Source organism: Centruroides sculpturatus, unplaced genomic scaffold, assembly GCF_000671375.1.
Source record: "Centruroides sculpturatus isolate CEXI.00-Female unplaced genomic scaffold, Cexi_2.0 scaffold551, whole genome shotgun sequence".
In the NCBI taxonomy this organism is placed as follows: Eukaryota; Metazoa; Arthropoda; class Arachnida; order Scorpiones; family Buthidae; genus Centruroides; species Centruroides sculpturatus.
Genome location: NW_019385025.1, coordinates 287269 through 305416, shown reverse-complemented (window position 1 = coordinate 305416; position 18148 = coordinate 287269). Strand labels below are relative to the sequence as shown.

The following is an 18148-nucleotide window of genomic DNA, read 5'->3' as shown; positions in this document are numbered from 1 at the left end:
TTATATATTATATACAGTAGAGCGTCGGTTATCCGAAAGCCAATTATCCGAAACGTCAATTATCCGAAAGAATTCCAGTCGGCAAATTTAAATTTTCGCCAGTGCTGTGGCGCTGCAATCTTTGGCTATGTCTTGGGCTACTCAAATATTTTACGTTTTTGATACTAAATTATATTCTGAAAAATAATTTTTTATTGTTTTTATATTTTTCAATATATTTATTTTGTTCGTACAAAATATAAAAATAATTTTTAACGATACAATAGTCTTCGTTAGGCTTAACATCGACGAAAATTCAACGCGAATCAACACGCAACAGAAAAAAATGTCAAGATGGAATAAATTAATATATTTTTTCGTACATAATCGGTTATCCGAAACATCGATCTTCCGTACAACCCCAGTCCCCAATTGATTCGGATAATCGACGCTCTATTGTATATACATTATAAAAATTGTTTACGATATTTTCTTAGGGAAGATGTGAAGCTATCGGTAACTATAATGAATTAAAAAACTCAGGAGAATATTTGGGAATTACATTAGAGAAAAATACCTCAGAGCAAAACTTGGAACTACCAAACCCAAACTTAACTTTTAATGAAGAAGAAGCCTTATATAATAAACAAGTCGGCACGCTTCATGATAATTACGATATCATCAATAATGACGTGGTAAGTAATTGTTGATAATATTTTGAAATGCATTTTTCGTTGTTTTTTGTTGTTAATTTACTCATTGTTTTGAATCAAAGTTTGGCTAAGTATATAAAATATTCAGCCAGACTTTCATTCAGTGATTTTGAGTTTGTGCTTCAATAACGAGCTATTTATATGGATTTTTCCTAAGTTTTACCTATGTGACACGTAAATAGAAGATAGCTTCTCATAGAAAGTTTATAACAGATTTCCTGCAATTCAGTTTGAAACATTAAAACACAACAGTATATTCTTGTTGTTATTGTTGTTTTTAGCAGAAAACTAATTTGTGTATTAATTACTTTAGCAATAAAATAATTCAAAAGTTATAAATTTACCGCATTTTACTAAAAAATTTATAGTGTTTTTTTCAGTTTTTTTTATAATAAAAATGTCGAAATCTGTTTTGTACTGTATGGTGACTTAATTAGAATGCTTCAAAATTTATAGATTTTGAAAAAATAATATATACTAGTTCATTTCTCATTATAGTTAATAAAAATAAATGTGGTAAATCAAAAATTTCCTTAACTTTGCATAAAATATTTACTTATTCGAAATTATATTTTAAAGAGCTAGCAAAATTAAATAGGTTAAAAAAAGGTATACAATACACTGTTAAACTATAATTAATAAAAATGCATAAATCTACTTACCGTAATATTTTCATGAACGTTTCTTATTTTTTGTAAAAAATAAAAACTTTTAGAAAAACTAGTTTAGTTATCACTTAAGCTGCATTATATAAATTATCTGGTCAGAAGTTCATTCTACATTCCTACTGCAATAATGGTAATCATATTGTATGTATTTTATTACAGGTTTTTTTTTTTTTTTTTTACTTTTTAAACGTTCGTTTTTATTTTCTCTAAATATATTTTGTCCCATTAAAAAATTTCTTCTATATAATTGTTTTGAACTATCACTGAATTACATTGTTCTGCTATTACATTATATATATATGTTTATATGTTTTTGCTCTAATACAGTATATTGTTTTACTCTCATAAATAACAATGTACATATTTTTCTTACTTGTGTATTGTATTAAAATTTCAACTAATACGATACAATTTTTAAACATTTATTTACAACTGTATCATCATTTTTCATAAACTGGTTTTTCATAACTTTTTAAAACATTATACATTTTTCTTGTGTATACGTTTTATTTGTAGTTCTATTTAATATATTAATATGTGGTATAGCTTTTATTAATGTTATGTGTTGTGAAATGTATCAATAGTAAGTAATGTTTTTTTTCGATATTTGAAAGTTTTTCATGTTTCCATACTGGTATCATAGTTATTGACAACAATACATCTTTTTATAAAATCGTGCTGCTGTTAACGGCTGGACATTTTAGAGGTATGAAGGAGTACATGTCAGGAGTTGCAATTTGGCACAGAGTATTTAGTGCACAAATCATGCATCCATAAAAAACAGACTTGTAGGTACTTAGGGGAGTGTGAATAGAGTGAAAATAAAATATAAAATGGCGACACTCACAAACAGGCTCTAGTGCGAGATTTGCGCATTCGTTGCTCGTTGGGAAGTTGGAAATGCAAACGTTGCAAAATGGAATTTTGACAAACGAATCGATGAAAAAATCCATTTACCTGTTCGGTGTTGTTCCTGACATATCTCTGATTGAGACCTTTTAACCATGACCAGTTAATCAGAAATATTTCGATTTATCATCGAAAAGTTTTTGAAACTATTAAAACTAACTTCTGAAATATAATTTTTTGTTTTAACATTAATTTAAAATTTTTATCTTCTTTGTGCCAAACAAAAAAAATAATTTCCGACAATACAATAGCCATGACTATTTTTCAAAAACGGGAATTTTCGTTAGGCATCGACAAAAATTCATCGTGTGGAGACACACAATAAAGAGAAATTTCGACATTGGATAGGTTAATTTCACCGAAAATGCGTCGTGGAAAACCTCGTGGCTGTGCCATGGCCGATCGCGCTCAAAATTAGCGATACCAAAGAAGATTGGAAGAGGAGAATGACACCCATCATGAATGTAGAGTGAACCTGCTTAGTAATCAGTCTTCGGCACATTGGCTTGCACCAAAACTGGCCTTGCCGTTTTACTTGTCTTTTGTTAGTTTTATATATTTTACTCATTAGTAACAATTTTATTAACTGTACATAATTCATTCGTTTTTAATTTACCCTTTATTCTTAATGCTATAACATGAAACAATTTTATACTCAACTTTAATAATAACTAATTTCTGAAAGTTCTGATAATTTTTATTTAACATATATATACAGTCTACCCCAATAAAACGGGTTCACATAATGCGATTCGTATATAGCGGCGAAAAAATTGCGACCATAATCGTATAAACACGCTAAAATAAACTCGTAAAATACGGTAAAATGCCATCGCCGACTCGTGTCGCGACAGGATTGGTCGAATCTAGACCAATAGCAAATGTTTCACAAACCGTTAAGTTTAAACGAGCAGCGGATCTCCTAAAAACCATTTATTATTTAACGGCCATAAAATTTTTATTTATATTAATGATGTCTCCAAAGTTCAGCGAATTTTTCGCAGAAAAATAGTTTATCAGGAAACACGCGCCCTGTTCGATTTGCCGGGCATCGAACATCTGGACAATTAATAACATATCTGCCAACAACTACNAACGAATCGATGAAAAAATCCATTTACCTGTTCGGTGTTGTTCCTGACATATCTCTGATTGAGACCTTTTAACCATGACCAGTTAATCAGAAATATTTCGATTTATCATCGAAAAGTTTTTGAAACTATTAAAACTAACTTCTGAAATATAATTTTTTGTTTTAACATTAATTTAAAATTTTTATCTTCTTTGTGCCAAACAAAAAAAATAATTTCCGACAATACAATAGCCATGACTATTTTTCAAAAACGGGAATTTTCGTTAGGCATCGACAAAAATTCATCGTGTGGAGACACACAATAAAGAGAAATTTCGACATTGGATAGGTTAATTTCACCGAAAATGCGTCGTGGAAAACCTCGTGGCTGTGCCATGGCCGATCGCGCTCAAAATTAGCGATACCAAAGAAGATTGGAAGAGGAGAATGACACCCATCATGAATGTAGAGTGAACCTGCTTAGTAATCAGTCTTCGGCACATTGGCTTGCACCAAAACTGGCCTTGCCGTTTTACTTGTCTTTTGTTATTTTTATATATTTTACTCATTAGTAACAATTTTATTAACTGTACATAATTCATTCGTTTTTAATTTACCCTTTATTCTTAATGCTATAACATGAAACAATTTTATACTCAACTTTAATAATAACTAATTTCTGAAAGTTCTGATAATTTTTATTTAACATATATATACAGTCTACCCCAATAAAACGGGTTCACATAATGCGATTCGTATATAGCGGCGAAAAAATTGCGACCATAATCGTATAAACACGCTAAAATAAACTCGTAAAATACGGTAAAATGCCATCGCCGACTCGTGTCGCGACAGGATTGGTCGAATCTAGACCAATAGCAAATGTTTCACAAACCGTTAAGTTTAAACGAGCAGCGGATCTCCTAAAAACCATTTATTATTTAACGGCCATAAAATTTTTATTTATATTAATGATGTCTCCAAAGTTCAGCGAATTTTTCGCAGAAAAATAGTTTATCAGGAAACACGCGCCCTGTTCGATTTGCCGGGCATCGAACATCTGGACAATTAATAACATATCTGCCAACAACTACTACAATACCACCAGGCACAATGCTGCCCTTTCTGCCCTTCCCGATCATGTCAAGGAAGACATAACATCTTATGGCATTGAGAATAAAGACACTAACCTGAATTCGACCATGGACTATCCTGCCATGAACAGCGATATCACCCTTCATGAAGGGCCATACGACATTTCAATCTACACGGACGGGTCTAAGAACAAGGGTAATGTGGGTGCTGCTTTTGTTCTCAGCAATCACCACAATGGTGAAACTCACAGGTCGGCCTTCAGGCTGGGGCCTCACTGCTCCGTTCCCCAAGCCGAAATTTTCGCTATCACAAAGGCTATCGACTACATCTATACAGAGTGGTTCCCTCATAACATGACTATTGCCATCTTTTCCGACAGCATTACTGCCATCCGCTCCATTACCAGCAGTAGGAATAGGGGGAATAATGTCCTTCACATCCACAGCCTTCTGTCGTTGAACACCCACAATCACAATGTGCATTTCAAGTGGGTCCGTGGCCACTCGGGGGTTGCTGGCAATGAGGCCGCTGACAGCCTCGCCAAAACCGCTGCTGCCTCTTCTCTACCTCCCAGTTATGAAAAGATTCCACCCTCCAAGATTAAGCAGTGGAACTACGAACTGGCTCTTCAACATTGGCAACATGAATGGGACAACGGCAACACTGGTAGATTGACGCACAAGTTTATTCCCAACATCGCCAACCGCTTACAGTGGAAGCACTTTTCTCCCTCCTTTGCCATGACTCAGCTCATTACTGGTCATGGCAACTTCAATGCCTATTTAAAACGCTTCCGTATCCAAGATGAGGACATCTGCAACTGTGACGGCACCTCTATTCAAGACAGCATCCACTACCTCTTCGATTGTGCATTCTATAACCACAACAGAGACATTCTTATGGGCAGCGTTCTCTACTCTGGTTTCAACTGGCCCTGCCCTCTCAATGCGTTCCTTGATCACAAAGATATTTACCACAAGCTTATGAACTATCTATCAACGACAGCAGCTCTCACCCCAACCAGCAGTCAACAGTAAGTACTTTTGCTAGGATCCTGCACGTTCGGACTTTTAATCAACGTCCTCCTGCACTGTACACTTGAACTTGCAGAAGTCACGTTATTTTAACGTACTTCTGCATTGGATTGGTTAAATGTTAAATCCTTTCCTCTCGCAGTTTGTCGCGTACCAGTTTGTGTTGTCTCAGTATTTGCTACCGCAATCCCGAGTCTACGTCACTGTGTCTCATTGTCTGCGGACTAATCCACTGTTCAATGTACTCGCGTCTACCTGTATTTTCCTGTTCTGCCAACGCCCATTTTCTGTTATCAATATCTGTCGGTATACTTGTATTGTATATAAAACCATCGTCGCGCAGCTCCTTTGTACATACCTGTTCACCTTTGCATTGTTTGTTCCTCTGTTTATTGCATTTTGTATTCTGTTTATCTTCAATAAATGCGATGCAGGCGCCTGGAGATCTCAACTTTACCCTGCCCCACGCTCATCCCCTACTCTTCCCATGTCTCTTCCTTCCTTCCGTTCTTTACCACTTCCAGGTTGTACCTCTGAGTGTTGCCTGGAGGATTTCCCCCTTTTTCAATTTAATGTAATGTAATGTTCGATTTGCCGCTTCACGACAAAAACAACTTAAGCAATGGCGTCGTCAAACGGTGCACACACGGTAAGTAATCCTAAAATTTTTTGTTTATAGCATAGTTTATATGGATTACTCCCAAACAATTATACGTGTTTTGGAAATGTTGAGTCAAATTAGTCTAGAATCGATTAATTTTATAGAAGAAAATTATTCAAACAGCCCTAGTCCGTAAACTGCATACCTGTCGGTCTGTGATTAGCACGTGTATTTAAGGACTCGTAAAACATGAATTTCATAAAAAGCGGAATGTATCTACCGTGATATATGGGAGTCGATGTATATCTCATTAATCCGGAAAATTACAAGAATTTTGGTAGAGTATCTTACAGCCTTTAGGACAGGAACTGTAATTTTTCAGATTAAAGAGACATATATATGTGTGAACGAATAAACAGCTACCATAACAGACATTTTTATTTTTATTTATCATTGTAATTTATGCCAAAATATATGCAATACATGATTCCATAGAGAAGCTTTTAATTTGTTAAAAAGAGCAATTAATAACACAAAAATAAGTATTTCTCAATGTATACTGAACCAAATTTATTATTTTTTTTCATATTTTAGTTTCTATTGATCGTTTTCTATGACTTCAACAATTTTACAATTTTATATCCACGCGAAGTTTTTTATAAAGTTTTATTACTTTGTTAATTAATTGCCTCATTAAAAACAATGTGATAATTTGAATTAAAATAAACTAATCGTTCTAAGTTTCTGATGCAAGGATTTAACTCTGATAAAAATTTTTTTTACATGTTATTAGGTGTTGTTTAAGACATCAGCAAGTTTCTTTTTATTCAAAGAATTTTTTATATATATTGCTTTATACAGACACACTATGGTGTATTTTTTAAAAACACTTGGCAAATCATTCATCTTTTTATTCAGTTGGGACAAAATTTACAAATCGCGTTTCGGGCATTAGCTCTCTTCAGCGAACTTAAAAGTACATATTACGAACTTACTGTACAGACGGCTTACAGAATGGACTGCATCATACACTATAGATCGAGTGAAGAATTGAACAGGATGACAAGTCTCGTACCTAACTGCTTGACAACAGGACTTTCGAATTTAACAGTCTTTAATTTATATTCGGATATATTACCCAAATTCACACGTTAACTTTTGTAGCTTTTTTAAAACAAGTCTCGCGTCAAATAAAATCAAAAAAAAAAAAATTTATATAGGCCTATACCCTTTTTCAGTTTCCCTTATTATAATAACACATAGAATCAAAAATTTTGTGTTATAATTCAGTATGTATGATGAATTAGTACACATCTCCTCTTACCCTGAGTAGTACATGTAAACAACTGGGTTATTATTATCAACAGCTGTTTTCAAAGTCAACCCGGTTGTAATCACTAGCAGCAGGTGATAAGTTGCACACTGTGTCAAATTAAAACACAAATTCTGCAGCTATATTTTTTAAATAAAAGCATTTATTTTAAACTATTTTATATATTTTTGAAGTAATATTTACATTGTGGCAAATTTTTTATATCGGATTCGATTTTAAGTAAAAGTAATTATTTGTTATAACAAAATAAAAATATATTGGTCGCTGTACTTAAAATTAATCGAATTTTAATTACAGCGACCAATTTCATATTTCTTAGCCTGGCTGTACTTATTATTAGATTAATTTTAAGTACAGCAAAGCTAACAAATATGCAGCTGAATGGTGTGACGGACAGATCACCTCACAAAGCACACTGTTTAATTCCACCCTACAATAGGACCAAGGAACGAAACCAAGAAAACAAATTTGTTGGTTAGCCCTCCAGATTGCTAAATTGACAACTTAACTAAATCGGCCATTCTGGCTAGCAATTTAAATAAACACATATTGTTATAAATAATTGATTTATATTATTCAAATTGTTACTTCTTCTAGAAAACTACATATAATAAAACATCTGACAAGGAAGAACAACATCGAATACTGGGATTATCTGTTTACAAAGCATATATGAATGCCGGTGCAAGTTTACCCTTCAAGATTCTTATACTTTTTATGCTCATTTTACCGCAGATACTACTTAGTTTCAGCGACTATTGGCTGATTAAATGGTATGATTTTTTCGTGTTTCAATTAAATTTTCAACAGTCTAAGAATTATTTCATATAATAATATTAATGAGTAATGTAGCAAAATTCAACAAATTACGAAAAATCACTATAAACATTAGTAATGTATTATTTACGTAAAGAATGGATGATAATTATTTACTTTTTCTTTTCTGTTCTGAAAAGTAATAAGATTTTGATAGTAATAAATGATTTTGAAAGAATAGTATGGAGAATATTAAATAAATAGCTTTTTCAAGGCACACGTCATAGTTTGAATTTAAAATTTACAAATATGTATACACTTAATAAAGAGTTTGCTGTTACTTATTATATGTTGTTTTCATGGTTTGTTGTAATTTACTTTTTAAAAGAAAAGTAGATATTTTTTTCAATAACAAATTATTTTATTAATATTTTTCAGGTTGCAAGATAACAAAAACTACAATGAAAATTTACAATTCAAAAATTTTACATCAGAATTGGAGACAATTAACAACACGGCATCTGTTACTTATCATATTCTGGAACTCAACATATACATTTATTTGGGCTTGGTTTGTGCGGTGTTTGTCGGCACAATAATTTCTGCCTCATTGTTGTACGAACTGTTCGTGTCTGCATCTACTAACCTTCATAATAAGATGCTTGGCTGTATTATTCATACGCCAATATCATTTCTGGACAACAATCCTGTAGGTGTGTAAAATATATTTATTAGTTTTTAAGGTAACAATTCAACAAATTTCAAGTAAAAACATTGTCGATAATAGGTTTAAATTAAATAATTACATGCATTGTGTACTTTTTATTTACATTTTATATATCACACATTTTTTATAAAATATTTAACCTTTATTTGCACATAGCTGCAAGGATCCACTTCTCTGGGCTTTTATTTGTGGGGAAAAAGTAACGATAGTGAAGATTAAGGTAATTACATTATAGCCAATCTTACCTGTCTTCACAAAATGCAAGAATTAGGTCCCCGTTTCCAGACTAATTAGAGAATTTTTACGTACAGTCAAACGAACTATTTTCAATTTGATCAATTTTCTGGAACGTTTACAATCGTTCTATAATCGAACCAATATGAAATAACAAATTCGAATTTAAAACGGTTCGAACATTTGGTTAAAAAATCGAAATATATAAAAATATTTATAACTAGCTGCAAGGACCCGCTTCACTGGGTTTTTATTTGTGGGCAAAAAGTAACGATAGTGAAGATTAAGATAATTACATTATAGTCAATGTTACCCGTTTTCACAGAATGCAAGAATTAGATCCCCGTTTCCAGACTAACTAGGGACCTTGTCCCGATTCTATTTCTGAACGTCTCCTGTTCACGTCCAGTCAAACGAACTATTTTCAACGTTTCTGTAACGTTTACAATCGTTTTATAATCGAACCGATATTCGAATTTTATGTTCGAATTTAATTCGAACAAATTCGAAAAATTCGAACAAAACATTCGAAATAGAAAGCCACTTTCAACCACTTTCAGCCTCATATCTCCCGCACCCTTATAGCTATCGAGACGCAACCACCCCTGTGCACGAATGGAGACTTGGGGCTACTACCACATAGAAACACCATTCACGTGCGATGTGTAGTTTTGGCGGAAAAGTGAAATATAGGGACATACATGTCCATTTTTATATATAGATATAGATATAGCTATACAGTAGATATAGATTAGTGGAGTTGGCATGGAATGTAAGAAAATAGAAAATATGGGGAAAACTTTATTTTAAAAATAAATTATAACATAAATTTTTGTGTAATAAGTAAACAATCCTAAATGTTATAAACAGATCAAGACTTAAGTCAATACTAAATTAAAGCCTTACGTAGGTATGAGTATAATATTAAAGGTTGGCGATAGTTCAACCCTGAATTCTCTGTAACATTATGATAAATTGACTCAGTTTTACGATTTCTTAATTGCAAACATGTCAGCTTTGGACAACACCGATGCTACACGAATTTTGAATGAAGTACGCATACTAAAAGTGCTGACAGGTTAATTAATTAATCACATTTAATCACGGTGTTCACATACATTTTTTTCCTATTTTTATTTATTATAAATAATATAACAAAACTTGTTATATTTCAGGAAAAATCCTAAATCGATTTTCAAAAGATGTTAATAACATGGATGATATGTTAACATTCGTTTTCTATGAAGCCATAAGAGTAAGTTCTGATTAATATTAATTATATTCTTGTACTAACGGTAATTTGAATATAACACATATATACTAGTATATTTACATAAAGATATTAATATCTAGGTCTTCATGTAGATATTTATATGTAGGTATGTAGATATGTATTGATTACACATGTATTTTCCAGCTTTATTNTTTTTTCCTATTTTTATTTATTATAAATAATATAACAAAACTTGTTATATTTCAGGAAAAATCCTAAATCGATTTTCAAAAGATGTTAATAACATGGATGATATGTTAACATTTGTTTTCTATGAAGCCATAAGAGTAAGTTCTGACTAATTTTAATTATATTTTTGTAATAACGGTAATTTGAATATAACACAAATATACTAGCACAGTTACATAAAGATGTTTATATCTAGGTTTTTAAGTAAATATTTATATGTAGGTATGTAGATATGTATTGATTACACATGTATTTTCCAGCTTTATTCAGGTTCAGCATTTAAACCGGCCCAGTTTTAATTGAAAATCTGTCCAGGAGGCATCAAAACATGGCACATTATGGAAGTTTTGCATTGCTTTTCCATTAATCAAATGCTGTAGAAAATAAAATTAGAATGTATAAGTGGATAATGCAAACTTATTGTTGTGTTTAACACATCTCCTCTTACCCTGAGTAGTACATGTAAACAACTGGGTTATTATTATCAACAGCTGTTTTCAAAGTCAACCCGGTTGTAATCATTAGCAGCAGGTGATAAGTTGCACACTGTGTCAAATTAAAACACAAATTCTGCAGCTATATTTTTTAAATAAAAGCATTTATTTTAAACTATTTTATATATTTTTGAAGTAATATTTACATTGTGGCAAATTTTTTATATCGGATTCGATTTTAAGTAAAAGTAATTNCATTATTTTATTTGAACATAAATTTAATTTATATATAAATGAAAATAATTATTTAAATTTACAGCAGCATTAGCAATTCATAACACATATTATAATTTCAGGCATCAGGCTTCTCTATCGGAATGATTGTAATTGAAGCGATAATCTGTCCTTATCTCATAGTAATAACAGTCTTTCTCTTAATCGCATTTTATGTTTTGTGGACTACTCATAACAGCGTTTTGAATAGCATAAAATATTTAGAAGGAAAATGTATGTATTAATGAATCAAAGTTTTTGTATGTTATTTTATAACACGAACATTGAATTTCGTAAATATTTATAAAATGAGTCATGTATTGATATTATGTAAAACGTTTATTTTGATAGCGAGAAGCCCGGTATTTTCTCATCTCAGTACATCCCTGTATGGAATTACAACAATCAGAGCATTTAATGCTGAAACCAAATTTATATCCACCTTTAATGAATACCAAGATAAGCATACTGCAACGTGGTTCATATACCTGTCATTAAATCGATGGAATTGCTTATACGGTCAAATAATTGGATACATATATCTAATTATTACTGTAATTGTTTTCATTGTTTTCGTGAATACTGGTAAGTGAATATATTCAACATCCTAAATTTACAAACTTTAATACATTTTTAACTTATACAATTTATAGATGACGCAGGAAGCAAACTAGGTCTTGTTATGAATTACGGATTAATGATATCTATGCATTTTCAGTGGATAATAAAACAATCTTCTGAAACAGAATATCAGGTAATTTCATTTCATTATTATTATTTATTATCATTAAATAGGGGCCATCAATGAGGACGTGGTTATAACAAATTCACACTGATAATTGGTTACAGAATTGCTCGTTACTAAAAGGCTTGCAATGTTAAGTCTCCGGGTGTTTTCGTGACACCCACCTAGAATCGAGTTTATTTATTATTAAACGTTTATATAATGTAATATTGTATATACTCTGTACAGGACTTTCAACTGGATTTTCAAGTAACGACACAAACACTTGGCAGATTAGATTTAAATTGAATGTAATTATCCAGAACCACGTTTTTCTTTTATACGAAAATCAGCAATGTTATAATTTATCAGGATACATACAAATAACAAGAAACACTGTACACGATGATAATATTTGTCGTTATGATTATACAGTGTTTAGTTTGTTTTCTGTTGTAACTATTATTTCATGTTTGTATGTCTTCTCGTATTATCCTGTTTATTCACCAAGTATTTCGTATTATCTCATACACATTCGATTTTTCAGATGAATTCTGTTGCTCGTATACTAAATTACAGCCATTTGAAATTAGAAGCAGCATACGAATCTTCGACTGACAAACAACCTCCTGCAGATTGGCCACGTACAGGGGAAATTGAATTTCAAAATGTATCATTGCAATACTCGAAAGATAAAAACATTGTTCTAAATAACTTGACATTTCGTATCCATTCGGGAGAAAAAGTACGTTATGTGTAACATATTAATAGAAACAAATTTGCAAATAATTATTTTAAGAAATATCGTTTTATCATCATTTTTATTGCAGATAGGAATTGTTGGACGAACAGGAGCTGGAAAGAGTTCAGTAATTGCCGCTTTATTTCGTATGACAGAGCCAACAGGAACGATAATCATCGATGGTGTCGATGTAATGTCTATAGGTCTTCGGGATCTACGTAGTAAATTATCAATCATTCCTCAAGTAAATAAGTGAAAATATTAATAACATATATTTTTTATTATTCTTAATAATTTACACAATGTTAGCATTTTCAAATAGCTGTTATATTAAAATTAATTTAGTTCTTATAAAGATATTTGCATTTTTTTTCAGGATCCAATGTTGTTTACTGGTCCTTTTCGAAGAAATATTGATCCTTTTAATGAATATTTAGAAGAAATGCTATGGCAAGTTATAGAAGAGGTGAAAAAATACTTAAATGATATTATATACTAATAGATGCCAGATATCAGTGGCCAATATGCATTATATACTATATAATACATATATTATTAAAGGTTCAATTAAAAGACGTTATTGGGATGTTACCTGGAGGGTTGGCTACACATGTAAGTGAAGGAGGCCGAAATTTCAGCGTTGGACAAAGGCAGTTAATATGTTTAGCAAGAGCAATTCTTCGTGACAATAAAATCTTAGTTATGGACGAAGCAACATCCAATATGGATAAAGAGTAAGATTGTATTAGAGAAATATGTATAAAAGATTTAAATTTTATGTACGGTACAGTTTACTTAATACACGGATTGTAAATTCAATTATTTTATATTTTATCTATTAAATTTTTTGGAAAGGAAAACATTATATATTTAAATAATTTTAGTCTGACATTTTTAAAATCGTACTATCTTTATTGAAACATTTTTATATTTTATGGTTTCATTTCGAAACGTTTTTTCTTCAAATAATATTTCACAATTTGAATAAGTTTGTGAGTTTGATAATAATACTACTCGAATTTAACAAAATAAATTAGAATTATTTAATACATAAAATTATTCATTAACTTTTCAGTCACTTATTTTTAATTTCAGTTATAGTTCGTTTTCATTTAAAAATATAAAAAGAAGTATACATTTTCTGTACAGTACATAACGTTATTATTTCACTTTATTGGACGAGGATGCTACTACTCAGGTGTACTCAATCTTTATTTTTTACTGTGTTAAAACTGATATTCGCTTTTTTCCCAATTGAAAAATATGCTCTGATTCTGGACTGGGCCCCTCGCTATTCAGGATTTTCAGGATGATAGATATGGCCTTGTTAGCAAGTAATGCAAAATAAAGATTCGTATATTATGCAGTATATTTCAAACCTATTTTATTTTCCATCGGCACCCATTATGCTTGGGTGGGTCATAAGTGGGGTGTGATAAAACATTGTGTTTGTGCTGACATGGTAAAATGAGCATTAATTAATTGACTGAAGGTAAAATTAACTGGTGCACTGACTAATTACGTTTTTACTATTAATTTTCTGACTGTTTTAATTAGCTATATGTATTACATTAATTTAGTATAATACATTTATTTATTTAATTGATTTTATCTACAGCACTGACTGCTGCGTACAAAAAGTAATTCGAGAAAAATTCAAACATTGTACAGTGTTGACAATTGCCCATAGATTACATACTATTATCGATTCGGATAGAGTTCTGGTAAGATTTATCTGTTAAATAATATATAGTAAGTATGTGTTTTTACTGAAGATTCAAATTTTTCAGGTTCTCGAGTCAGGAAAAGTTAAAGAGTTTGATACGCCATATACATTACTGAAGAATGTAAATGGTACTTTTTATAATTTGGTGAACAACACGGAACAAACAGTAATCAAAGAGCTATACAAAATCGCGAGAGATAAGTATAATAGAAAAGAAAATATTGTTATTACCAAATTATAAAAGATATCTTTAATGTAAAAGTCTTATAATATAAAAACCTTAAAAAACAATAGTGTTTCTAATTTGCACAGTAAAATTTACTTAGTTTATTAAAATATAACCACTGATTTCCTTTTGAAGAAATCACGTTGCTTTAATTGTTGGATCAATTCAACACTAGAGAGTGATAGTCAGTTCAATAATCTCAATTATCTTTTTCCGAAGAAATTTTCGATACATCTTATTCTCATAATAAGTTCGTGTTGCTGTAGAACGAAATTTCATTACAATTTTTTTGTTCGATAAGAAAATTTTTTTTAGTTATATAAAACCAAAGAATAATGAGAGTAAAGATTATTCCAGGTGAAAAAATTGGAAATGATTTTTTAAAGTAACGATAGAAAATACTTATAGACTTAATTCGGGATTTGTGAAAAACATACCTTAATTAAAATGAAATCTCTTGTTATGTAGATACATTTTCTTGCAGTTAGGGTTGAAGCGACTTTCCGGAATCTTTTTATGAAATACAGAATCAAAAATTTCAAATATATATTTTATGTATGTTTAAATGTTTATAAATGACACCAATTTCAAAAATATGGTATCATGAAATTGCAAAAGCTTTAAATTAATTCGGCTAAACGTTAGAACATCTCTCCGCTGTATCAGTGTAATGTTTCGGGCAATGGTTTATGAATTAGTGAGGCGAGATGATGAATTAGAGGCGAGGGATGGGGTATCCAGGTTTCATGGCAGTTAAGCATGTTTTCCTAAATATCGCGTTTATTGAAAAATTTTTTAAATTAATTTCGTTTATTTGGTTATGGCCACGCGACACGTGAGATGTCTGTGAAGGAGAATGCATCTTAGAAAGAGTTTTATGCTCCCAATCTAAGTGTTACGTGGCTAGTTTCTTGGTCATATAAAAACCTGCAACTGACTATTGGTGACTGCTGGTTTTATCCACTAGATACTTGAGGGTATTATAAATTTTCATTGCTATCTGCCTGTCTCTGACATTCTGTAATCTCAATAATGAAGTTACAGAAAAGTCAAGACCAGACACGGAATCCATAACAGAATGAGAACCAGCTTAATTAGCTTTATGTGATCTTTCGATTTGTACTGCAAGTCACGTTATTTCAATTCAAAATTTTTTGACAAACAAAGTTTAGATACATAAACAACATTACAGAATATTTCTAACAGGGACAATATGAGGTATAGTGGCAAAACACTACTATACTCTACGTAAGCAAGGGCTTTGTGGTATTATCACAGTAATTCAGTGAATATAATATATATGTGCGCTTGACGGTTTGAGGATATAAAGTTTTGAATGTTACTGTTAGATTAATTTTTTGTAGGAATTGTAAACCTCAGTCAATGAGAAAAAAAACTATCACATGTTCTCACGGAAATAGAATAGATGTCAACTCTTAACATCAACAAGTTAGGAAGGAAGAAGGCGCACGTCTTCGCGCGCATGGGAATTAGTCATCGTATGGACAAGCTATCAGTTGGCTCAGTGCCAAATACGATGGTATTAAAACGATCATCTCAGTAAGATCAGGGTTATTGTCACAGGAAGATTTTGGTAAAAGTGTCTCCGGTCCTGTCCAAGAAGAAGCAGGTAGAAGACATAGGACTGTTCCAGCTTCCATATTCCAGAATAATCGTCGCATATAGTCATTCGATAGCACATTGAGGTATATTTGAGGGTAAACTCTCTCTCTCTCCTCTAATAGTTAGACAAGCCGCATAATGAATAGTTTGATCGTCTATGCCGATAGATTTATATTATATGTTATTTAATTCTTTATGTACACTCCTGTAAATTAGATTAGTTATATAATAAACTTCTTATTTGTTTGTTTAACCTGTGAACTTGTATACCATTACTTGCAGGGACACCCGTTGACTTTCACACCCCCCTCGCCACTCTATAAAAAGCCATTCAGTGAGGCTCTGAGCGGATTTTGCCGATCTGACGATTAGAGAGCTTAGTCCCTTCGACTGTATTCTCACGAATATATATATACAGTAGAACCTCGAAAACTCGGCCTAATGTGGACCGAAGGGTAGCTGAGTTTGTGAAAATGCCGGGTTATCGGGAATGGGGTTTAAAAAAATAAGTACGAGTGTTTCCTCAGAAAATACTGTGTATTGTACTTGTATATATTGTTTACTTGAGAATATAACAGAGAATAAACTGCCCAAATACCCTTAAACAAAAAAAAGTACGTCCTTTATGAAGGCATAGAGCCTTTACTACATGAAAATGAAAATTAATGAATACACTGTGTACAGTAATTTACCTGATAAGACAGACCTCAGAAAAATACTTTATGAGAGCTTTTATACTTTTATAAAGCTGTCTATAATGAAAATTAATTAACTAAGGATTTTTTTGCCCTGCCAGGGTGTGACCGAGTTATCCGGAGTGACGGGTTATCGAGAGCCGAGTTTTCGATGTTCTACTGTATTAAATTATATTCTTTTTGTAAAAATTACATTTAGTTAATTATTTTGTTAATTTTTTTAAATACCTGCAACGGAAGCAATAAAATGTAGACATATCATTCGATAAATAGAAATACAATTCATAGTTTTGTTTGGGATATACGAAGTGATCAAAGTTAAAAGCGTTTCAATGTGACTACTGAGTTTTTTATCAATTTATGCCATGGGCTAAAATTAGAAACATTCTTTTAATCAAAAATCCTAAGAAAACCAATCTTTATCTTTGTGATTAATTAAAATTAAACAAAATGAATTTTAAGGAAAAGGGGAAAAATTCTAATTATTTTAATATAAAAAAAAATGTGAACAAGAGAGAAAAACTAGTAAATTAATTTTTTTATCAGACAAGAGGAACAAAAAAGGAAATATTATTTAAGGTGCAAAGACATTGTCGCATTGTATTCGTAAACAATCGTCTTTCTCGGGAACTGATCTGTTTTAATTTCACTCGGTAACAGAGAAAGACCAGTCTGCCACAGATTAAAGATTAGTAACCAATAAAGTGATGATTTGCAAGACGAAAACATATTTTAACCCAGACTACAAGGAAATTTGTTTTCCTGGAGTTACGCGAGCCTATGTGCTGTACTTCGTAGAGGCTCTTTTTTCAAGTTTCCATTTTCATCTATTGCTGATGTGTCCTTCGAATGCGATAAACCTTCGTTGAGAGAGACTTCAGACATTCAGATCTGCATTCACTGAACATCGTTTTCTGTTTGAGAACGGGACTTAAAACGCAGCATCCACTCAGAGAACGGAAACTTTTTTCTTTGCCGGACTCTCCTCTTTTTCTTCAAATGCTACGCGTCGAATTATACAAAGACTGAAACTCTTCGTGATGATGACTTTTTGTAAAATAAATTTTCCGAAACTCTTCGTGATGATGACTTTTTGTAAAATAAATTTTCCGATAAATGGGT

The 18148-nt window shown here is 31.6% G+C and overlaps 1 protein-coding gene across 1 annotated transcript in view; it reads left to right on the top strand.

Annotated features, from left to right (window-relative positions):
- Positions 1–14762, top strand: part of LOC111633592 (multidrug resistance-associated protein 4-like) — a 49446-nt gene extending 34684 nt beyond the window's left edge. Inside the window, exons 16-28 of the mRNA XM_023378199.1 lie at positions 477–674; positions 8002–8177; positions 8599–8873; positions 10602–10681; positions 11374–11524; positions 11642–11875; positions 11944–12044; positions 12562–12759; positions 12845–13000; positions 13133–13222; positions 13318–13490; positions 14375–14480; positions 14547–14762. Of these exons, the coding sequence (XP_023233967.1) occupies positions 477–674; positions 8002–8177; positions 8599–8873; positions 10602–10681; positions 11374–11524; positions 11642–11875; positions 11944–12044; positions 12562–12759; positions 12845–13000; positions 13133–13222; positions 13318–13490; positions 14375–14480; positions 14547–14723 (2115 nt within the window). The 3' untranslated portion in view covers positions 14724–14762. The remainder of the gene's footprint in view (positions 1–476; positions 675–8001; positions 8178–8598; positions 8874–10601; positions 10682–11373; positions 11525–11641; positions 11876–11943; positions 12045–12561; positions 12760–12844; positions 13001–13132; positions 13223–13317; positions 13491–14374; positions 14481–14546) is intronic.
- Positions 14763–18148: the final 3386 nt, after the last annotated feature.